The sequence below is a fragment of the Macrobrachium nipponense genome, chromosome 15 (genome assembly GCF_015104395.2).
Source record: "Macrobrachium nipponense isolate FS-2020 chromosome 15, ASM1510439v2, whole genome shotgun sequence".
Taxonomy (NCBI): Eukaryota; Metazoa; Arthropoda; class Malacostraca; order Decapoda; family Palaemonidae; genus Macrobrachium; species Macrobrachium nipponense.
Genome location: NC_087208.1, coordinates 44940789 through 44966283, shown reverse-complemented (window position 1 = coordinate 44966283; position 25495 = coordinate 44940789). Strand labels below are relative to the sequence as shown.

Here is a 25495-nt window from a genome sequence, read left to right as displayed (position 1 = left end):
AGGCTACGTGGCTGAGGTCAACTACGAAGGAAGCGCCTCAGCCGAGTCAGGCTCTGCTGAGTCCAACGAGAGGCCAAGATACTACTATGGCTCCAACGAGTCCAAATAGACTCTTACACTTGTTAATGTTGGAAGTGATGTATTTATTATATTTATTTCAATATACAGCACAAAATTACATAGTTTTTTCTTGCCTTTAACTGAAGATTATACGCTTGACTAAAATGAAAACTAATGACGTAATTTTAACTACATTAACAGATAAAAGGCATTATCTTCTATATGCTATTGGTAAGATAATTACGGTTCAATACTCTCTCTGTTCATACAATGGAATAACCAGTAATAGTTGACCTAAACAAAATATCAGTTGTTTATGTTCAACGTTGCCAACGGTACGCTGTACAGCATATTATGATAACAGTCAGATTTGATATGAGTATTTGATATGCGTACATTTTCTTATATTCATTTATTACACATACACGGATTTTTATCATAACATGTTCGAAAACCTCAAAATGAATTTATTTACCTTCTGAAACTCTCCAAATATTACATCTATTGTCCTATAAGCCCTATTCTCTCTTCACATGACCCAAATACTTAACTATATCCTCAAATTATATTGCGTTAATTAATATATTTATTGATAATTCTTAAAAAATGGGTGTTATTCTGAAATTGAATTAGCCAATAATATAGTTCTTTTTCCATTTCAGATATATCTGGGCTGAAATGATTCTTATTACAAATATCATAAATACATTTCCATTTACTGTGGAAGTTTAGCATTTAATGCACGACCTCACTGGAGGTGTGTGAATTTGTGTAAATATTTAATCTACGAATGACAGTTACAAGGCTAGACAAATAAATAAGTGTAGATATGTTCAGAACTGTCTCTACTCATTTCTTATATGAAATATGATGAATTAGCAAAAAAGAAAAAAATGAAATGCAATATGATATGATTTCCTAGAAATCATATCTTATTGCAACATATCATCCAATTTGGTCTGGGCGGCTCTAGGTAGTATGTTGGCCTTCACGTCAACAGAAAGATAAAGCCTACAAACTACTTTGTTGTTGTTGTTGTTCTTGCTGAGGAGGTATGAAAGCCCAATGGAAAAGCCTAAAAACCTCCGTGAAAAGTGTTTCGCGTTGAATTAAAGATACAGGAATTTTAGCATAGGATATTTCATTTTATTTATTAGAATGTAAATGTAAGAGAATAAATAATCTGCATGTTAAAAATTGCAGAAAAAGGATTTTGGATAAATTATATAGCGTATCTATTTTAATTTTGGTTGGTGTAACAACGCTTTATTTGACTGTAGATTTTATCACGCATCCCAAGTAAGCTGGAGGTCGGATAACGCCTTGTCTTATAAGTTATTCATAATACGCATTGATATTTACTTACAGTATGTAATTGCACAATCAAGGTGGATCTATGATATGTAAGTCAACTGAAGGAAGTGGGTTATATTTTTGTGGGTCTCCATGGTAAGGTGGTTCCTCTGAACTGAGGTACTTGTAGGTTCCTTTTCAATGTTTTGATTTTATCCTCAATTGTCAATGTTATATTCCGAACGTAATAGTAGAAAAATTGCAGATTTCTAGGAAAATGTATATTCTTTATTTTACACACACACACACACGTGGATGACATCCTAACATTTTGGGATAATAAGTGGGGTAATTTAAATGAATTCCTCTCAAAATTAAACGCATTAGTGCACAGCATCAAATTTAAAGTTGAATGGGAAACAGACAACAAAATTCCTTTTCTTGATGTTTTAATAATCAGAGAACATGACAGAATACAAATTTACCATATACAGAAAACAACGTTCTCACTTTCATATATTCACTACTTTAGCTATCACGACATTACTATCAAGATAGGTGTAGCTAGCAACCTATTCTTATAAGCCTTACGAATTTGTTCCCCAGATTTCCTGGAAAAAGAATTTGAACTAATTCGCAAGCAACTTTCATCTTTAAAGTATCCTGACCATATAATTGAGAAAGCAATTCAAAAAGCAAACGTAATTTTCTACCGACCAACTAAAGACAGACCAGATACACACCCAACAATAATAAAATAAAAATTCCTCACCTGGAGACGATTAAGAGAGTAACCCACACCCTTGGGAAATCCAACCCTTTTGCATTTTACCCTACCCAAATACCTTAGCCAAATCCCTGATTAACGTCCAACAAAAGACATCTCCCAAAGACTCTGGGGTATATGAGATCCCATGCCAGGACTGTGACCAATCTTACATCGGATTTACAGGTAAATCACTTCCCCAGAGATTAATACAACACAAACGGTCAGTTAGGTATGGACAACAGAACTCGGCTATTTTCAACCATATAAATGAACATAACCATAGAATAAACTGGAATTTGTCACGTATAATTTATAGCAGTAACTGCCGGTACAAGAGTCAAATGATGGAATCGGCCTTAATAAAAAGAGAAGCAGGTAATGAACATCTCAAAAGGGGCGTGGATCTCAGATGTCATCGACGAAGTGTTCATTCAACCAACGCTTAAGAAGATTAAAGGAAGATTATCAGCGGGGGTGACCTAAATTGGCTTACTTGTGGACGGATCTCTTGGTATAAATACCACCTTTTCTGTAAACTTTTCTCTTTCATATACCTGAAGAGAGAGACAGCAGTCTCTGAAATATAGTACTTTTTCTCTACATTTTGGTGTTTTTATGGGCTCCTTTTATTAAGAGAAGAGATATATATACATATATATATACATATATACAATATATATATATATATATATATATATATATATATATATATATATATATCTTAGATATAGATATTATCTATATGTATATATTATATATATATATCTATATTATATAATATATATATAGAGATATAGATCTATATAGATAATATATATATATATATTAATATATATATATACATATAGATCTATATGTAATATATAAATATTATATATACTATATATCTATTAATATATAGATATAGATATAATATATACCTATATATAGATAGAATTATATATATATATATAGTGATATATTATAATACTAATGGATAGATATCTATATCTTATAGATATATAATATATATATATATATTATATTATATATAGATATATATCTATAGATATATCTATATATATATATCTATAGATTATTATTGTATTATTCTATTATATATACTATATATATATATGTATTATATTATCTATAGATATACTATAGATATATATAAGATAGATTATATTACTATATATATAATCTAATATAATATAGTATATATTATATATATGTATCTATAGAGATATAATTCTAGAGATATATATCTCATAGATATAGATATATCTATATATATATATATATATATTATAGTATATATATATATATATATATATATATATATATATATATATATATATATAATATAGATATATCTATATCTATAGATTATATATCTATAGAAAAAAAATTATATATCTACTAGATATATCTATATATATAGATATATATATATAATAGATAAGCTATAGCTCATAGATATAATCTATAGATAATATAGTCTAAGATAATATATAGATATATAGAATATATCTATATATCTTAGATTATATATCTATATATATAATATAATATAATCTATAGATATATAGATATAATATATAGATATATATAATATAGATATATACACAATAGATATATTCAGTCTTTCGCAATCAACTTACGCGTTTTCTTTACACCAGACATATACATCGTTTCAATAAATATAAACATAAGATAATAATGTGCCATTAATATGTGGTTATACAACATTAACTAGTTAATTTTCTGATGAGAAATTTGAAACGACTAATTCTAAAACATAAACAAACTAAAATAGGCATGGTCTCGATTATAAACAAAAATTGATGTCCACCGTTCTTAGAAATGGGTAAACTGGGTAAATTTAGATTAAAATATCAAGAAACCTTAAATCCTGGATTTTAAGAACCACGTCTATTCTTATCATTACTATTATTATCATTCATGAGATGAACCCTATCCAATATAAAAACATGCGAACATTGGCCACTGACTTGGAGTTCAAGCTCCCAAAGAATATATTGTTCATTTGAAAGAAGCAACAGAAGTTAAAAGGGTATACAAAAAGTAGAGATCAGTTATTAGAAAGGAAAACAAATGATTAATACATTATTAGACAAACTTTTGTAAGTGACTGAAATCTTACGTAAAAATTTGTTATTTATATCAGAGGAAAATTCTTTTCTCGGGTAATATTCGGATGCAGATTCATTTCGTCAATACCTTCGATGACCCCAAAAGAAATTCCTCAGAAAAATATATCCCAGTAAAAAAAAAAAATCACTAATTGTTTTTGTTGACCAATTCTCTCGAGTCCTCTTAGCAAACTTTGGAAACGCTTTGCGCAAATGAACCAGATCCCGAAGGTCAGGTCATCTGAGGTCACCACGCCTAGAAGCTTCTGTGTATATATAAAGCAGTAGCTCAGGTGGAGAGACACATCCTTAAGGATACTCAGATAGCCAACATGATCTCAAAGGTAAGGAATCCTATGATTGTGAATCCTTTGATTCTTGCTTGACAAGTTATTGAAAACTGTAGTCTTATATATATTGATAATTTATTGAAAATTCAGATTTGATTAGGCTATATTTATCCATCGTTCTGACCATAAACTATCCGATGTAGGTACTCTATTTTTTTAAAAGATTTAAAAATATTCTTTAATAATGTTTATCATTTCATGACCAATACTGTTGTGACGCCATTAGATGTCTCAAAATCCACCTATTTGTGAATAATAATATCAATAATAACCTAATACAAAGAGATACCTTATATAAAACTTAAACACTTACTTTATAGGAAAATTATTTATCTAACTAACATTTCTTTTAAAGGATCTGAAAGAATATACTTTATTTGATGACTAAATCTGTTGTGATGCCATTAAATTTACTCAAAATTTATCAAGGAACAGAGACAGTTACCTAACACTATCACACAGAAAGATATATCTTATATACACCCTAAAGATTCCTTATGAGAAAACTTAGTCTTTAATTATGATTGAATAAAAATAAATGTCCTTTTCACAGGTCGCTCTCGTCGTTTTCGGCCTCGTGGCCCTGGTAGCTGCTGACAGCAGGGAATCCTTTGAATACGCCCCCAGAAGGGTAAGTATTTTCTTTACTTTAAATCAACTACTTCCTTTTGTGCAATGCAAAACTTCACAGCAAAGGATTGCGTCCCATAAGTAAATATTATCGTCAACTATAACTATATTCCTTACAGGGATCCTCCGAGGAGTCCTACGAATCCAGCGAGGCCCATTACAGCTTCAACTGGGCCGTCGACCACGACCCTTCCAGCAACGAATTCGGACACCAGGAAACCCGTGACGGAGACGACACTCAGGGATCTTACTACGTTGAGCTCCCCGACGGTCGTCTGCAGACTGTCAAGTATTTCGTCGACGGAGACTCAGGCTACGTGGCTGAGGTCAACTACGAAGGAAGCGCCTCAGCCGAGTCAGGCTCCGCTGAGTCCTTCGAAAGGCCTAGATACCGCTACGACTCCAACGAGTCTAAGTAAAGTGATTATTCACGACGGATTCCATGCCACCGAGGAGAGATTGTATTTATTGTCTATTTAAGCTTATTATATCAATAAAACTATTCATGCTCTGATACTTGCTGTATCTTTTTCATTAAAGAAATATATCCCTATCCTTTATCTTCCTAAGATAAACCTTCCTTACTTATTGAAAGTAAAAGCAAAAATGAAGGCGTAAAGTATTTTATAGAGACATCAGGCTTGTTTACTGCCATCTACGAATATATTGCAAGAGGCAATAGAAATGATGATACAAAGAAGTTAGCTCTCATGGGAGGGTGCTCTCTCTTCTCTCCTCTCTCTCTCTCTCTCTCTCTCTCTCTCTCTCTCTCTCTCTCTCTCTCTCTCTTTCTTTCTTTATTGATATATATGTATTATTTTTCCACAAGCCCTTTCCCCATCTATTGGCTGTGTTATGCTGGAAGCATAGCAGCCACCAGTTCCCAAAAAGTTCCCTGGGGAAGTTTGCTATCTTCATAACTTTTTTTTTTTTGACCCTAGCTGATGCTGGTGTCCAGTCATACCTGGAGCAACTGTAGGGCATCGACCCTAGTAACGCAAACCCAGAGATATGAGTAATTGTAGTGAGATTCTGACCAGTACTATTTAAGATTCATAAGTTAATCTGGTGTCTAATAAGACCTAGTTAAGTTAGAGTAGATCTGTAACCGATTAGGGGAGAATGAAAGTCGAGAATTCACAGGTCAATGGAAACTGGTTATTGCTAAACATTGGTGATTTTGGTTAACATTTTTTGGCGAAAACCTGTTGCATAAGGTAGTGTTTTACAATGTAGTGTACTGCACTGTTGTTGGGGAGACTTCTGATAGCAATGTCTGAGGACATTCCTGAATAATTTGAACCCAGAGTGAAATTTCAGAAGGACAACATTCAATATTGAATTGATAGTTATTGATTTTGTGGCTCAGATGTTTAGCATAAATATACAGGAAGGAAGCTGGTGACGTCTTGCTATTACATCTTTGTGTGTGTGCGTGTTTTTTTTCTGAAGATAAACTGCTTTCCAGTTGTCTCTCGACTCGATATGCATCAGAGAAAAGCTAGCTGATTTTTGCATTTTCCAGTAAAACGATCTAAGCAGTGGTGAGGTCCAGCCATTCAGGAAGAACTATATGAGACCAGCAACCTTTCCTAAAACCTCATATTATGAACTAGGTGCTAACGTCCTCTGGGTTCACTCAGAGACATATTATTATTATTTATTTATTTATTTATTTTATTACTCTATCACAGTCCTCCAATTCGACTGGGTGGTATTTATAGTGTGGGGTTCCGGGTTGCATCCTGCCTCCTTAGGAGTCCATCACTTTTCTTACTATGTGCGCCGTTTCTAGGATCACACTCTTCTGCATGAGTCCTGGAGCTACTTCAGCCTCTAGTTTTTCTAGATTCCTTTTCAGGGATCTTGGGATCGTGCCTAGTGTTCCTATGATTATGGGTACGATTTCCACTGGCATATCCCATATCCTTCTTATTTTCTATTTTCAGATCTTGATACTTATCCATTTTTTACCCTCTCTCTCTTCAACTCTGGTGTCCCATGGTATTGCGACATCAATGAGTGATACTTTCTTTTTGACTTTGTCAATCAACGTCACGTCTGGTCTATTTGCACGTATCACCCTATCCGTTCTGATACCATAGTCCCAGAGGATCTTTGCCTGATCGTTTTCTATCATTCCCTCAGGTTGGTGCTCGTACCACTCATTACTGCAAGGTAGCTGATGTTTCTTGCACAGGCTCCAGTGGAGGGCTTTTGCCACTGAATCATGCCTCTCTTTGTACTGGTTCTGTGCAAGTGCCGGGCATTCGCTTGCTATGTGGTTTATGGTTTCATTTTTCGTATTGCACTTCCTACATATGGGAGAGATGTTATCTCCGTCTATCGTTCTTTGAACACATCTGGTTCTTAGGGCCTGATCTTGTGCCGCTGTTATCATTCCTTCAGTTTCCTTCTTTAGCTCTCCCCTCTGTAGCCATTGTCATGTGTCATTGTTGGCTAGTTCTTTAGTCTGTCTCATGTATTGTCCGTGCATTGGTTTGTTGTGCCAGTCCTCTGTTCTGTCTGTCATTCTCCTGTCTTTGTATATTTCTGGGTCTTCGTCTACTTTTATTAGTCCTTCTTCCCATGCACTCTTTAGCCACTCGTCTTCACTGGTTTTCAGATATTGCCCCAGTGCTCTGTTATCGATGTTGACGCAGTCCTATATACTTAGTAGTCCTCTCCCTCCTTCCTTTCGTGTTATGTGTAGTCTGTCCATAATTTTGCTCTTGGGTGTAGTGCTTTGTGTATTGTCATATGTTTCCTGGTTTTCTGATCTATGCTGCGGATTGTCTGCCTTTGTCCATTCCCCTATTCCTGCGCTGTATCTGATTACTGACACTGCCCATGTGTTTATGGCTTTTATCATATTTCCGGCGTTGAGTTTTGACTTGAGTATCGCCTCGAGTCTCTGCATATATTCTTTCCTGATCGTGTCCTTCATCTCTTGGTGTTTTATATCCCCTCCTTCCATTATTCCCAGGTATTTGTATCCCGTCTCATCTATGTGTTTGATGTTGCTCACATCTGGTAGATTTATCCCTTCAGTTCTCGTTACTTTGCCTTTTTGTATGTTGACTAAGGCGCATTTTTCTATTCCAAACTCCATCCTGATGTCCCCAGATACAATCCTTACAGTCTGGATTAGGGTATCTATTTCCTTGATGCTCTTACCATACAGCTTGATGTCGTCCATGAACATCAGATGGTTAATTCTGTTGCCTCTTTCTTGAGTTGGTACCCGGCATCCATCTTCTGTAGTTACTTTTGTCCCATTGGGAATCATGGCTACAACGTAGAGTAGTGGGGACAGCGAGTCGCCCTGGAAGATCCCTCTCCTGATATTAACCTCTGCTAGTCTTATTCCAGAGCTTGTAAGTATTGTATTCCAGTTGCGCATTGTATTTTTGAAGAAGCTGATGGTGTTTTCCTCTGCCCCATATATTTTCAGGCATTCTATTAGCCATGGGTGTGGTATCATGTTGAAGGCTTTCTTATAGTCTATCCATGCCATGCTTAGGTTGGTTTTCCTTCTCCTACTGTTCTTCATTACCATTTTGTCTATCAGGAGCTGGTCTTTTGTGCCCTTACACTTCCTTCTGCAGCCTTTCTGTTGATGGGCGATGGTGTTTGTCTCCTCTAAGTAGTTGTATAGCCTTTCACTGATGATACCTGTTAGTAACTTCCAGATTATTGGTAGGCAGGTGATAGGCCTGTAGTTACTGGCTATATTTCCCTTACTCTCGTCTTTTTATACTAAGGATGTTTTTCCTGTGGTCATCCATTTGAGTGCATGGTGATTTGAGATACAATGCTGGAGTTGTTCTGCTATTCGTGGGTGTAGGGACCTTGAAGGTTTTGAGCCAGTATCCAGTGACTTCATCGACCAGGACCTGGGGCTTTCCAGTTTGGTATTTTCTTTAGTTGGTGCTGACTGTGTCTGTCGTGATCTCTGTGAATCTTTGTTTGTTTAATTCTGCTTGTTTCTTCTTCCTTGACTTCCTGGAGCCATGTTGCATGTTTGTTGTGTGATACCGGATTGCTCCATATGTTTTCCCAGTCTCTTACTTGGTTCGGCTTCAGGAATTTCTTGGTGGTTGTCTTCCCCTCTTATTTGGCTGTATAGTCTTTTCTGGTTGGTTCCGAATAGTTTGTTCTGTTGGTATCCCTTATTCCTGTTCATGTACCGTTGGATCTTATGTGCTTTGGCCTTAAGTCCATCTGTTTTTACATCTTCTATTGTGTTGTTTAGTCCCCTCTCTTGTACTTTGTCTTTCTCGTTGAGTTCCTCCCTTGTTTTCTTGCTTCTTAGCCTTTTTTCTGCCATCTCTTTCAGTTTACTCAAGTCAGATCTCATCACCATGATTTGCTTTTCCAGGCGCCTTTTGCAAGGAGGTTGCTGTTTTGGTTTCTGTGTTGGGTTGTTGCTGGTGGTGTTGGTGTTCGAATCCCCATTCAGTTCTGCTACTAATCTTTCTCCTGCATATGCCAAGTTATTTGTTTCTGTGATACTGGTGGTGTGTATTATGCCCATTATTTCTTTAACCTCACTTGTTTTCTCTCTTAATTTCTTGGTGTTGTAGGCTTTCATGGAGGGGATCTTTGTTCTCTCTGTAACTGGCTCCATCCATTGTCTAATCTTTTCTACCCATTCCGTCCTCTCTGTTACTTCGTCGGTGTTTCTTCGTGTGTCGTTCTTTGATATCTCATCATCCCTGTCGTCTTCTGTGGCATCATCTCTCAGTTCGTCTTCGTGTAATTCGTTATCGTGTGACATTTCCCTTTCCAGTTCTTCTCTTTCTGTTGGTGAGAGCCAGTTCATTTTCTTTATGTTCCTTACTTGTACTGGTTCTGTGCAAGTTTCGGGCATTCGCTTGCTATGTGGTTTATGGTTTCATTTTTCGTATTGCACTTCCTACATATGAGAGAGATGTTATTTCCGTCTATCGTTCTTTGAACACATCTGGTTCTTAGGGCCTGATCTTGTGCCGCTGTTATCATTCCTTCAGTTTCCTTCTTTAGCTCTCCCCTCTGTAGCCATTGTCACGTGTCAGCGCTGGCTAGTTCTTTAGTCTGTCTCATGTATTGTCCGTGCATTGGTTTGTTGTGCCAGTCCTCTGTTCTGTTTGTCATTCTCCTGTCTCTGTATATTTTTGGGTCTTCGTCTACTTTTATTAGTCCTTCTTCCCATGCACTCTTTAGCCACTCGTCTTCACTGGTTTTCAGATATTGCCCCAGTGCTCTGTTATCGATGTTGACGCAGTCCTCTATACTTAGTAGTCCTCTCCCTCCTTCCTTTCGTGTTATGCATAGTCTGTCCGTATTTGCTCTTGGGTGTAGTGCTTTGTGTATTGTCATATGTTTCCTGGTTTTCTGATCTATGCTGCAGAGTTCTGCCTTCATCCATTCCACTATTCCTGCGCTGTATCTGATTACTGGTACTGCCCATGTTTTTATGGCTTTTATCATATTTCCTCCATTGAGTTTTGACTTGAGTATCGCCTTGAGTCTCTGCATATATTCTTTCCTGATCGTGTCCTTCATCTCTTGGTGTTTTATATCCCCTCCTTCCATTATTCCCAGGTATTTGTATCCCGTCTCATCTATGTGTTTGATGTTGCTCCCATCTGGCAGCTTTATCCCTTCAGCTCTTGTTACTTTGCCCTTTTGTATGTTGACTAAGGCGCATTTTTCTATTCCAAACTCCATTCTGATGTCCCCAGATACAATCCTTACAGACTGGATTAGGGTATCTATTTCCTTGATGCTCTTACCATACAGCTTGATGTCGTCCATGAACATCAGATGGTTAATTCTGTTGCCTCTTTTCTTGAGTTGGTAGCCGGCATCCATCTTCTGTAGTACTTTTGTCATGGGAATCATGGCTACTACGAAGAGCAGTGGGGACAGCGAGTCTCCCTGGAAGATCCCTCTCCTGATATTGACCTCTGCTAGTCTTATTCCAGAGCTTGTAAGTATTGTATTATTATTATTATTATTATTATTATTATTATTATTATTATTATTATTATTATTATTATTATTATTATTATTATTATTATTAATATTTATTTTCTTTTTCTTTTTGGTCTATCACAGTCCTCCAATTCGAATGGGTAGTAATTATAGTATGGGGTTCCGGTCCGGGTTGCATCCTGCCTCCTTAGGAGTCAATCACTTTTCTTACTATGTGCGTCGTTTCTAGGATCACACTCTTCTGCATGAGTCCTGGAGCTACTTCATACTCTTGTTTTTCCAGATTCCTTTTCAGGGATCTTGGGATCGTGCCTAGTGTTCCTATGATTATGGGTTCAATTTCCACTGGCATATCCCATATCTTTATTATTTCTATTTTCAGGTATTATTATTATTATTATTATTATTATTATTATTATTATTATTATTATTATTATTATTATTATTATTATTATTATTATTATTATTATTATTATTATTATTATTATCTCAATATGTTAAACCCCGATTCATGTTGAACAAGCCTACAGGGGTCACTGACTTGAAATTCAAGCTTCCAAAGAATATTGTTTTCATGTGCAGATAGACAGAGGGACGTAATTCATCCTTTTCTCATGCAGTGATAGGCTCTAATGCTTCAAGGCCATTTTACGTCTTATCGAAATCAGATAGTTATAAGCACTTTCACCACCATACCATAATTTCAATATCTAATTGATACTCTCTATGTTCATATCTTATCTTGAAACGGACGTAGGGGTGGCCAGTCATTTGCCAGCGATTTGATAAGGAAGTATTTGCTAATAAAAAGGTAGCAGATACTTAGTTTTCCGCTGGAAATTAATGTCTGATTGATAATCAAAAGAATACTTATTTACGTAAGTTTACATTTCATATAAAAAAACACAAAGTATAAGCTGTTAAAATAAGGAAAAAATTATTTCTTCAAGCCATTACCTGAAAGTTATTTTACTTTAATTGTGTATATGTTGATTAGATTCAAATGATTTTCCTACAGAATCTCCTTAGCTTTATAAAGCATTAAAAAAGGGTATTATAAACATACACGTTGAATTTCCAAAGGCCGTATCTTACACTGACTTGAAATAACAAATTGACCAGTAGGTACTTTTAATCAAAACTGAATTTTTAAATAACCACGCAATTTACCCCTTTGTATTTTAGTTATCATACCTTATCTGAGAATCAGTTTTTAAAGGAGATTATTGTAGGCAAATCTTAAGATCCCAGGAATATAAATACACTATTGGCAGAACCATACTCCTTCAGATGGGTATCACCAGAAGGGTAAAATTTCCAGTTCTTGACATTGACCTATTCAGAGCTTTATCAGCTAGTGGGTAATAGAATGGGATCGAACCATAGACCTTGCAACAGCTAAACTGTATACTTATGTGTATATGTATGTGTGTATGTGTGTTTACCTTGCACAGGTTAACCATTACCTTTCTGTTGAGGTACCGTCACCAAATTTCATATTAGTGACGGAAAATTATATTCATACAGTAGATTGAATAGTATATTTTGAGATAAATAGTTTAAATAGTCTACCTGAATTCCAACATATTTCTCTCTTGCAATAAATTATTGGTGGTAAATAAGAGCTGGGGTAGATGTGCTTTTGTACAATCAAGTTTTGTCATAGGAAGTTAGAAGACTGACTTATTTGGACTCGTTGGAGCCGGAGCCGTAGTAGTATCTTGGCCTCTCGTTGGACTCAGCGGAGCCTGACTCGGCTGAGGCACTTCCTTCGTAGTTGACCTCAGCCACGTAGCCTGAGTCTCCGTCGACGAAATACTTGACAGTCTGCAGACGACCGTCGGGGAGCTCGACGTAGTAAGATCCCTGAGTGTCGTCTCCGTCACGGGTTTCCTGGTGCCCGAATTCATTGCTGGAAGGGTCGTGGTCGACGGCCCAGTTGAAGCTGTAATGGGCCTCGCTGGATTCGTAGGACTCCTCAGAGGATCCCTGGAAGGAATATAGTTATAGTTGACAATAATATTTACTTATAGGACGCAATCCTTTGCTGTGAAGTTTTGCATTGCATAAAATGAAATAGCTGATTAAAAATAGAAAAAATGCTTACCCTTCTGGGGGCGTATTCAAAGGATTCCCTGCTGTCAGCAGCTACCAGGGCCACGAGGCCGAAAACGACGAGAGTGACCTGTGAAAAGGACATTTATATTTATTCACTCATAATTAAAGACTAAGTTTTTTCATAAGGAGTCTTTAGGGTGTATATAAGATATATCTTTCTATGTGATAGTGTTAGTTAACTGTCTCCGTTCACTGATAAATTTTGAATAAATCTAATGGCATCACAACAGATTTAGTCATCAAATAAAGTATATTCTTTCAAATCCTTTAAAAAAGATGTTAGTTAGAGACAGAATTTTCCTGTAAAGTGAGTGTTTAAGTTTTATATAAGGTATCTCTTTGTATAGGGTTATTATTATTATTATTATTATTATTATTATTATTATTATTATTATTATTATTATTATTATTATTATTATTATTTTATTATTATTTATTATTATTCACAAACAGGCATTGGTCATGAAACGATAAATATTATTAAAGAATATTCTTAAACCTTTGTAAAAAAAAATAGAGTACCTACATCCAATAGGTTATGGTCAGAACGATGGATAAATGCAGCCTAATTAAATTTGAATTTTCAATAATTATTAATATATGTAAGACTACAGTTTTCAATAACTTGTCAAGTATCAAAGGATTCACAAACATAGGATTCCTTACCTTTGAGATCATGTTGGCTATCCGAGTATCCTTAGGGATGTGTCTCTCCAACTGAGCTACTGCTCTATATATACACAGAAGCTTCTTAGGCGTGGTGACCTCAGATGACCTGACCTTCGGGATCTGGCTCATTTGCGCAAAGGGTTTCCAAAGTTTCCTAAGAGGACTCGGAGAAATTGGTCAACAAAAACAGTTAGTGAAATTATTTATTTTTGTTGGTTTACTCGGCTGTATTTTTCTAAGAAATTTCTTTTAGGGACATCCAAGGTATTGACGAAATGATTCTGTAGCCGAATAATACCCCAGAAAAGAATTCTCCCCTGATACAAATAACAAATCTTGATGTAAGATGTCAGTCACTTACAAAGGTTTGTCTAATATGTATTAATCATTTGTTTTCCTTTCTAATAACTGATGTCTACTTTTTGCATACCGTTTTGCCTTCTGTTGCTTCTTTCAAATGAACACCATATTCTTTGGAAGCTTGAACTCCAAGTCAGTGGCCCGTGTTCGCTTCGTTTTATATTGGATAGGGTTCATCTTATGAATAATGATAATAGTAATGATAAGAATGGACGTGGTCCTTAAAATCCAGGATTTAAGGTTTCTTGACATTTAAATCTAAATTTACCCAGTTTATCCATTTTTAACAACGGTAGACATCAATTTTTGTTTATAATCGAGACCATGCCTATTTTAGTCTGTTTGTGTTTTAGAATTAGTCGTTTCAAATTTCTCATTAGGAAATTAACTAGTTAATGTTGTATATATGGTTGTTGTATAACCATATATCAATGGCACATTATTCTCTTATGATTATATTTATTGAAACGATGTATATGTCTGTGGTAAAGGAAAACGGGTAAGTTGATTGTGAAAGACTGAATATATATATATATATAATATACACACACACACACACACACACACACACACACATATATATTATATATATATATATATATATATGTATATATATGTTTATATACATATATATATATATATATATATATATATATATATATATATGATAGATAGAGAGATATAATTATATATATATATATAATTTTATTTATCTATCTATCTATCTATATATATATATATATATATATATATATATATCTATGCATATATTATATATATATAAAAGTGTGTATCTGTGTGTATTGACAGACATACATACACGCACACATTTATATATAGATATATATATATATATATATATATATATAAAATATATATATATACATATATATATATATATATAATATATATATATATATATATATATATATATATATATATATAGATATATATATGTATATGGAAATATAATAATTATGTTTATATATGTACACACACATATATCGTATATAGTATATATCATATATATATATATATATATATATATATGATATATATAAATATTATATACGAAGTACATTATGTATGCTTACATACAAACACACATGTAGATAAATATGTATATATATATATATATATATATATATACTTACAGGTATACATATACTTTATATACATAAATATACATATGAATTCATAATTATATATATCTATATGTATACATACATATAATATATATATATATATATATATATATATATATGTATCTATACATACATATATATATATATACTATATATATATATATATATATTATATATATATATATATATATATATATATATTATATATATATATATATATATATATATATATATATAGATATATATGTATGTATAGATACATATATATATACGATCTAGATATAGATATATATTCATATATATATTATACTATCAGGTATATGTATATATATATCAGTATACTATATATATATCTATATCATATATGTATATCTATATAGATATATCATATATATATATATATATATATATAATATATATATATATATGTGTGTGTGTGTGTGTGTGGTGTGTGTGTGTGTGTATATGTGTTTGTGTGTGATTGTGTGTGTGTGCGTGTTTGTAAAATAAAGAATATACATTTTCCTAGAAATCTGCAAATTTTCTACTATTATGGTCGGAATATAACGTTGACAATTGAAGATAAAATCAAAACATTGCAAAGAGACCAATCAGTACCTCAGTTCAGAGGAACCACCTTACCATGGAGACCCAGAAAAATTTAACCCTCTGCTTTTCAGTTGACTTATATATCATAGATCCACCTTGATTGTGCGATTACGTACAGTAAGTAAATAGCATTGCGTATTATTGTATAAGGCGTTATCCGCCCTCCAGCTTACTTGGGATGCGTGCTAAAATCTACAGTCAAATAGAACGTTGTTACACCGACGAAAATTAAAATAGATACGCTATAATTTATCCGAAATAATTTTTTTTGCAATTTTTAACATGCAGATTATTTATTTTCTTACATTTACATTCATGCAGATTATTTATTTTCTTACATGTACATTCTAATAAATAAATCAAATATCCTATGCTAAAACTCCTGTATCTTTAATTCAACGCGAAAGACTTTTCTCAGACGTTTTTAGGCTTTTCCATAGGGTTTTCATACCTCCTCAGCAAGAACAATAATAGCAAGAACAGCAATAACAAGAACAACAACAACAACAAAGTAGTTTTTAGGCTTTATCTTTCTCGTGACGTGAAGGCCAACATACAACCTAGAGCAACCCAGATCAAATTGGATAACAAGCTTGCAATAAAATATGATTTCTAGGAAATAGCCATACACCATTTTCATTTTTTTTAATTCATCATTTTTCATATAATAAATGAGCAGAGACAGTCCTGAATATATCTACACTTATTTATTTGTCTAGTCTTGTAACTGTCATTCGTAGATTAAATATTTACAGAAATTCACATACCTCCAGTGAGGTCGAGCATTAAATACTAAACTTCAACATTAAATGGAAATATATTTGTAATATTTGTGATAAGAATCATTTCAGCCCAGAGATATTTTAAATGGAAAAAGAATTTATATTATTTGCCAGTTCCATTTAAGCGTAAGACCCATTTTTTAATGAATTATCTATATATGTATTATTAACGAAATATAATTTGAGGACAAAGTTAAGTATTTGGGTCATGTGAAGAGAGAATAGGGCTTAAAGGACAATTGATGTAATATTTGGAGAGTTTCAGAAGGTATATGAATTCATTTTGAGGTTTTCGAACATGCTATGATAAAAATCCGTGCAGGTGTAATAAATGAATATAAGAAAATGTACGCATATCAAATCATACTCATATCAAATCTGACTGTTATCATAATATGCTGTACAGCATACCGTTGGCAACATTAAACATAAACAACTAATATTTTGTTTAGGCCAACTATTACTGATTATTCCATTGTATGAACAGAGAGAGTATTGAACTGTAATTATTTTACCAATAGCATTTAGAAGATAACACTTATCATACTATAATGGGCGTAATGTCTTTCTGTCTGTCTGTCTGTCTGTCATTCAATCACGGCCAAACGGCTGGTCAGATGGGCATGAAACTTGGCAGGGTTATGATGGAGACCCCTAAGATGGTTTGTAATAATGTTTCATCCAACCTAACCCCCTCCTTTGTAGAGGGTGGGGGTGAGAAGGGATTCCCTGAAACGGAGCTGTTTCTGGCCGTGAAACGAGGCTGGTTATTCCCGTAGACTTAGTAACTTTACGAATTTTCATACATAATTTCTCTACAACTTCCCCAGAGAATGTTGTGAATATTTCAGCTCGGACACAATAGAAGATGAAAATTATCATCAATATCCGCAAGATTTTTTGAATGACTTAAATCCATCAGGACTGCCAGTGCACAAAATAATGTTGAAGAAGTACTGCCCAGTAATGTTGCTTCGGAATTTCGATCCTGCCAATGGACATTGCAACGGAACAAGGTACACCGCTATGGAGCTTAACTCCCACGTCATCGAAGCAGTGAGAGCAACGGGCCCTCATACCGGCAATCGTCTGTTCATCCCCCGGATTCCTCTGATGCCTTCGGACAACCAGTTTCTGTTCCAGTTATGGCGCAGGCAGTTTCCCATCAACCTGGCCTTCTCATTCACTGGAAACAAATCGCAGGGCCAGACTTTGGATCGTGTTGGTGTGTTTCTGCCGTCACCCATGTTCACGCATGGCCAATGGCCAACTGTATGTGGCGATGAGCAGAGCAACTGACTCTGCCAACTTGAAATTAAGTTGTGGACAAACTGATAATATTGTGTACAAAGGGGTTCTGTAGTAGGTATGTATAAAAATCGCCCTTATTTTAATATTGCTGAACAAATAGTATATATAAATTTTTCACTTCTGCACCCGTATTTTATCACCCATCGTAGATAAGTAAGTTTGCTAGTATCTGTTAATGTAGTTAAAAATAGGTCATTATTTTTCATTTTAGTCCCACGTATAATCTTCAACTGAAGGCAAGAAAAAACTATGTAATTTTTTGCTGTATATTGAAATAAATATAATAAATACATCACTTCCAACATTAACAAGTGTAAGACTCTATTTGGACTCGTTGGAGCCATAGTAGTATCTTGGCCTCTCGAAGGACTCAGCGGAGCCTGACTCGGCTGAGGCGCTTCCTTCGTAGTTGACCTCAGCCACGTAGCCTGAGTCTCCGTCGACGAAATACTTGACAGTCTGCAGGCGACCGTCGGGGAGCTCGACGTAGTAGGATCCCTGAGTATCGTCTCCGTCACGGGTTTCCTGGTGTCCGAATTCGTTGCTGGAAGGGTCGTGGTCGACGGCCCAGTTGAAGCTGTAATGGGCCTCGCTAGATTCGTAGGACTCCTCGGAGGATCCCTGTAAGGAATATATTTAGAATTAATGATAATGTTCATTTATGGGGCAGAAGGTTTTGCTGTTAAGTACTGTATTTCATCAAAAATTATTATTCATGCAAAATAACGAAAGTTGGCTTACCCTTCGTGGAGCGTACTCGAAGGACTCCCTGCTGTCAGCTGCTACGAGGGCAGCAAGGCCCAAGACGACAAGAATGACCTTGAAAAGGAATAATTTATTAGTCTATGAGTACGTTTGCCCTTATATTTTTTTGCTATTACATGATTATTTTATAACAGTTTTGTATTTCAAATATTTTGTTTACAATCATATCTGTTTTAACTGAAATTTAAGTTCTATTTGCTTTAGATTGTCCAAAAGTTCCAGAATATATGATTATTTTATAGTGATGTTACATCTGAAATACTTTATTTAAAGATGAATATCTTTGTTTCACAAAATTAAAGTTGGTTTTGCTTTACAGGCATCTATGGTTAAAAGAAACCAAAGATATTTATAAGAAGGGACCATTTGGAAATGTCTGAGTACGTTTGCCCAAAAGTGTTCTGTCATGATTATTCTATAGTAATTTTAAATTTCAGACATTAAATTCAAAGATAAATATCTTTGTTTCAATGGAAATTTAAACTTTTTTTGCATTATATTGCATAAAAGTTCTCTAATAAGACATTATTGCTTACTGGTAATTTTACAGTTCAAATATTTAATCTTGTATAAATATCTTTGCTTCATTGAATATTTGAACTAGTTTTGCTCATTTTACTTTTGAAATATTTGATATAATATAAATATCTTTGTTGAAATGGAATTTTAAACTAAATGGTTTAGAAGTACATACAGACATAAGAAATCAAATCGACTTTAGATAAAGAAACACATGGAGTCATTTTCTCTCTCTCTTACCTTTGAGTTCATGTTGAATGATTGAGTACCTCGACTGGTATGTGCCTTATCCTGATATGCTTCTAATTTATACCAGATGATTCTGAGGCGTGGTCAGACCAGACCTTCAGATGAAATCTGCTCTATCTTCTTTAAAACTATTTGTGACGGCTGGCGCAACCAGAGAGACTTGCGTTTGCTTGAAAGTGGGTCTTACTGGAAAAAAGACGGTGGCCGAAATGTTAAATGGGGAGGAAGGGGGAAGAGGATGGGAAGGTGATATTGAAAGGATAGAAAGGAAATCTTGAAAACGTTATTCATTCGTTTTGGTGTCTTACGCAAATTTTGTCCACTGATTAAAGATAGACCCTATTCAGATTTAACAAACCGGTAGGGGTCTCTAACTTGTGTGTTCATTTGAATCAAGTAACAGTAGGTTTTACGAAACACAGAATGTGTGTATATATATATATATATATATATATATATATATATATATATATATATATATATATGAATATATGTATATTCTGTATATGTATTTATATAATGTGACGGATTCCGTATGTATTTCGTATACACGTCTACATAAATACTTTTTAATGAAAAAAAAAGATCGATATGAAAAAAGTAAAGTATGCGAACTGAATACATGAGTAACAAATATAGAACTACTATAAATGCGTGTCAAGTAAATCTTTACAACATCTTTCAATTCGAATCAAATGATACGTTCTTTAAGAAGAAGAAGAAGAAGAAGAAGAAGAAGAAGAAGAAGAAGAAGAATGAGTAATGATCATATTCCCAATTTTTGTTGTAGCCGACTTAGATTTCGCTCGTCAAGGGCTGTAACCAGCGGCTCAAAACTCTGGTTTTACCGGATTGTGAACTTAATGTTTTCGGTGTCAGGTCATGTTGCTGAAAAAGTTTTGGAGGCCTTGTGTTTCAGCAAAGTTGCTTAAATTGAGAAGAAGATATATGAATATATACATATTATAATATATATATATATATATATATATATATATATATATATATACTATATATATATATATATATATATATATATACAACATGTGGTTAGTACACACTTTACTTTTCATGTGTATATCTAACATATATATATATATATATATATATATATATATATATATATATATATATATATATATATATATATATATATGGGGATACAATTCACAATGAAGTAAAATCCACTTGTAGTTTAAAATATATATCTCATGAAGCCCAAAGTAAAGCACAACGTTCTAAAAAATTTGTTTTTTCGAGCATACCAAATATGATCCCCATCCCCAGTTCATTGACGCCGAAATAAATTTCTTGGTAGATAGTTTTACTAAACTGTGTTACCCAAAGTTTTTTATACTACAGTCTCTATCTAAAGCTAGATCGATGTTTTACGCCCCTCATGATATAACTGAAAAGGTAGATTTTAAGGCATCTCTTGCTCTTCCTTATAATAGAGAACTTAATAAATTTTCTAGGCAGCTTAAAGGAAAAAAAGAATGGCTTCAACATAGTTTTTCAGTACAACAGTACACTCAAGAAGAAACTCATTAAAAATAACCCGGGTAATAGAGAGAATGTAGGAGTATATGTAATACCTTGCAGTGATTGCAATGAATGTTACGTGGGAGAAAGCGGACGTTCCATTGATAAGAGAAGGGAAGAACACGTTGCTGCTTGCAGAAGGGGAAGTTCATACAGTGCAATTGCGCAACATACATGGGAGAAAAACCACGCAATAAATTTTAAAGATACAAAGGTTGTTTTTGCATGTAACGACAGGACTTTGAGACGAGTAGTAGAAGGGGCGTTAATTTCATTAAACGAGACCTTTGCGGGAAATATTGGTATTTCAGAAAATACAGCTATTTTTGAAGAGATATGTAGGAAAGGGAAAATTTCAAACTTTAGAAATATATGTGCCAATAACGATGCTGCCTCCTCTTCTGTTAACTCCAATCAGGTCATTTCTCCAACAAACCACCCAACCAGCAGAGAACAAGCAGTTGACAATAGAAACATTCCCCCACGAAGATCAAGACGAATTCAGGAAAGAACGAGGGCTCAACCGCCTGATCATTCATAATATAAACTAGCTTGTTACCTAACCGTTGTTTTTTTGTTTTTGTTTTTTTTCAAATGTTTGTGCTCTTACTCGTTAGTTCCTTGAGGTGACATATCACATTTTAGTGAACAAGACCACAGTGGATGGTCGAAAGCTTTATTCCTGTACAAGAGATATATATTTTAAACTACAAGAGGATTTTACTTCATTGCGGATTGTATCCCCATTTACTTAGAGGTACGACATAGTACCTGACTTCTGCATATATATATAATTATATATATATATATATATATATATATTATATATTATATATATATATATGTGTGTGTGTGTGTATATAGTATCACACATATCCACAGGTGAAAAATAAGAGATAGGGTGTAGGTCCTGACCGGTTTCGGCTTTATTTTCCAGCCATTGACAAAGGACTGATACATAGTATTAGAATTCACAAGTATATATACTACAGAGACAGTACTGACGAACCTACACACAACCGTTTGAGACTGCAGATCCACCTGCACAGGCAGGTGTCAAGGTAGGAGTGGCTTTCAAAAATCATCTGGCTAAAATTTACAATAAATTCTCAAGGGATAATACCGATTAGGGTAGCCACCAGACAACAAGTCCACACCTGACAGATGTCAGGGAGGCGGGGTTGGACATCTCATTACTACTACTGCTTCCTTACTGTGTTTACAAATATAATAATCCTAGTTCCATACATCTCTACTGCCTACCTTAAAATTTAAAGTTTACAAATTTCTTTTGATATTAAAGGATCAAGTTTATACATTCCTTGACTGATGTTTATATTATTATTGTAACTTTCTTTTATAAAACTAGATTCAATGATATTCCTTTCCATTGCATTATTAGAACACACAAGCTTTTTTGCCCCTTCCCAGTTAATAGCATGATTGTTCTCACTAACATGTACAAAAATACCACTATTTCCCTGTGCATATCTCACACATTGTTTATGTTGTTCTATTCTTTTTTCTAGCTTTCCCCGTTTGACCAATATAAAAGTTGTCACAAGACTAACACGGAATTTTATATACACATCCTTTAACATTGTCGGGGGAGTTCTTAATAAGTACCTCTTTCATTGTTTTATTGTTTTTAAAAACTACATTAACACCAAAATTCTTCAGGAGATTTGGGATATCTTTCATATTATTATTATAAGGTAGTACAAGCAAATTTTTTGTGTTGTAAGGTTCTTTTTGATTTTGATACATGGTCTTTTTTGCCGCTTCTAATGCAATGTTTAGTACACTGTCTGGATATTTCAGTTTCTTGCCTGTATTCCGAATCTTATCTATCTCCTCATCTATATATTCTGGGCTACATACCCGTAGTGCTCTTAGAAACATAGATGCAAACACTGATCTTTTAACCTTATTGTTTTGTCCAGAATAGAAATGTACATAGGAAGAAATATTAGTAGGTTTTCTGTAAACACTATATTTAAACCCACTACTATTTCTCCGTATGAGGACATCCAAAAACAGGATAGGCATCCATCTTTTTCCATTTCCATAGTAAATTTAATTGATGGTACTAATTGATTTGACCTGGCAAAAAAGTTATTTACATCTTTGTTCTCTGGTCATACACAAATTATGTCGTCAACATATCTAAACCAAGGTACATTGCGTGGAATTATATTGTTTAAAATTTTCTTTTCAAAAAATTCCATATATAAATTACTTAGCGCTGGGGACAGAGGGTTTCCCATTGCCATACCAAAATTTTGAGAGTAAAATTTTCCATTGAATTCAAATTTACAGTCTTTTACACATAATTTGATCAGTTCAATTAAGGTGTTTTTGGAAAATGGAATATCCAGCTGTTTGTTTTCTAATAATTCCGAAAGAAACTCCAATAGATCGTCAATAGGCACCTTTGTGAATAGTGTTACTACATCAAAGCTCACAAGTTTCGATTCACTATTAACTTGTACACTATTTAGTTTATTTATCAAGTCCACATTATCCTTTATATTGGCATTAGAGATGTTACCTACCAATGGGTTAAGGATATCCACTAAATACTTCGCTAATTTATAAGATGCGGAACCCACTGACCTGATAATTGGTCTGGCAGGAAACTGATCAGTGTTTGCATCTATGTTTCTAAGAGCACTACGGGTATGTAGCCCAGAATATATAGATGAGGAGATAGATAAGATTCGGAATACAGGCAAGAAACTGAAATATCCAGACAGTGTACTAAACATTGCATTAGAAGCGGCAAAAAAGACCATGTATCAAAATCAAAAAGAACCTTACAACACAAAAAATTTGCTTGTACTACCTTATAATAATAATATGAAAGATATCCCACATCTCCTGAAGAATTTTGGTGTTAATGTAGTTTTTAAAAACAAAAAAACAATGAAAGAGGTACTTATTAAGAACTCCCCCGACAATGTTAAAGGATGTGTATATAAAATTCCGTGTAAGTCTTGTGACAAATGTTAATGCAGAAACACAAACCCATCTAGTTGGTGAAACAATATCGTTACTTTTGTAAGTGGTAGTTAAAGAGTTGAGAGGTGTAAACAAATTACGATTTCATCTCACTTCCTAAAATTATGAAGTCTCTTTGGCAGTTCAAGCAAGGTCTTCAAAGAGTACAGTTATATATATTTCGTAATTCAAAGGATTCATTTTGGGCACACAGATGTAAGTTTTTTGACGAACTTATATATATTTGCTTTATATGTCTTATTCATTTAAGCGTTAAAAGGCGTAAAATTGGTTATTGTGACATAACATTTGATTGTCCTATAAATATGATAAAATGTGATATAGTCAAAGGAGGTTTAAAGTGGCAATGAAAGTGTCTTGTTTAGAAAAGTATAGTAGTAGTATTAGTAGTAGGTTCATTCCTTTCAGGAATGAACCTACTACTAATACTACTACTACTACTACTACTACTACTACTACTACTACTACTACTACTGTTAACGGATAAAGGTTAAAGTTGAGTTTCTGAGTTTGTGTCGCCCATAACACTAGTTCATTCATCTACAACATGAATACGGATCAGAAGAACAACGTAGAAGACAATGGTGACGCCAAGGAGAAGTTACGCACCCTCAAGAAAAACCAGACTGCTGCTCTCTCTGCCCTCACAAAGAAACGGAATGAAGTCAGCAAGTGTATGGAGAAGCCTGATAATCTCCATTTAGTAAAGACAGGCATGGAGGAGTTTGAGGAAGGGTTAAAGAAGTACAAAGACTACCACAGTGATTACTTGTCTCAACTACCTGTCAACGAGCACCAGCCAGAAATCAAAAGGTTTGAAGATAAAGAATTGTCTGCCTTAGGATTCAGATTTCAGGTGCATAAATGGATAGCCACAACAGAAGCAAATTTGCAGGATTCTATGGACGGATCTTCACTGTGGAGCAGGTCACATAAATCCAGGAGGTGAGTTAAAAGCACGGCATCAAGTGTAAAGTCAGCTCTCATACAGGAGAAGGCAAAGTTGGCTGGTTTGTTTGCACAGAGGGCACTGCTTGAGAAACAGACAGAAATAGCCCAACAACAGGCAGAATTAAAAGCCAAGGAAGATTTGTTAAAGTTGGATGGTGAAATTGAAGCAGCAAGGGCAAGGGAGAAGGTGTTCCAGGAAGAAGTTATTCCATCGACAGACAAAGTTTTAAACCCTGAA

General features: G+C 34.2%; 4 protein-coding genes across 4 annotated transcripts in view; 2 read left to right on the top strand and 2 right to left on the bottom strand.

Moving 5' to 3' along the window:
- LOC135226674 (pro-resilin-like) overlaps window positions 1–178 on the top strand; it is a 1937-nt gene extending 1759 nt beyond the window's left edge. Inside the window, exon 3 of the mRNA XM_064266383.1 lies at window positions 1–178. This exon is cut by the window's left edge and continues 191 nt beyond it. Coding sequence (XP_064122453.1) covers window positions 1–109 — 109 coding nt within the window. The 3' untranslated portion in view covers window positions 110–178.
- Window positions 179–4558: 4380 nt separating this feature from the next.
- LOC135226858 (pro-resilin-like) lies at window positions 4559–5753 on the top strand. The gene is made up of 3 exons (XM_064266550.1): window positions 4559–4601; window positions 5161–5238; window positions 5357–5753. The coding sequence occupies exons 1-3, from the start codon at window positions 4590–4592 to the stop codon at window positions 5654–5656; spliced, it is 390 nt and encodes a 129-aa protein (XP_064122620.1). The 5' UTR covers window positions 4559–4589; the 3' UTR covers window positions 5657–5753.
- A 6989-nt stretch (window positions 5754–12742) lies between these two features.
- Window positions 12743–14075, bottom strand: LOC135226857 (pro-resilin-like). The gene is made up of 3 exons (XM_064266549.1): window positions 14001–14075; window positions 13324–13401; window positions 12743–13205 (listed from the first exon to the last, which is right to left on the bottom strand). Exons 1-3 carry the CDS (start codon window positions 14010–14012, stop codon window positions 12900–12902), a joined length of 396 nt encoding a protein of 131 aa, XP_064122619.1. The 5' UTR covers window positions 14013–14075; the 3' UTR covers window positions 12743–12899.
- Window positions 14076–18462: 4387 nt separating this feature from the next.
- LOC135194877 (pro-resilin-like) lies at window positions 18463–19800 on the bottom strand. Its single transcript, XM_064221069.1, has 3 exons — window positions 19735–19800; window positions 18952–19029; window positions 18463–18831 (listed from the first exon to the last, which is right to left on the bottom strand). Exons 1-3 carry the CDS (start codon window positions 19744–19746, stop codon window positions 18532–18534), a joined length of 390 nt encoding a protein of 129 aa, XP_064077139.1. The 5' UTR covers window positions 19747–19800; the 3' UTR covers window positions 18463–18531.
- Window positions 19801–25495: the final 5695 nt, after the last annotated feature.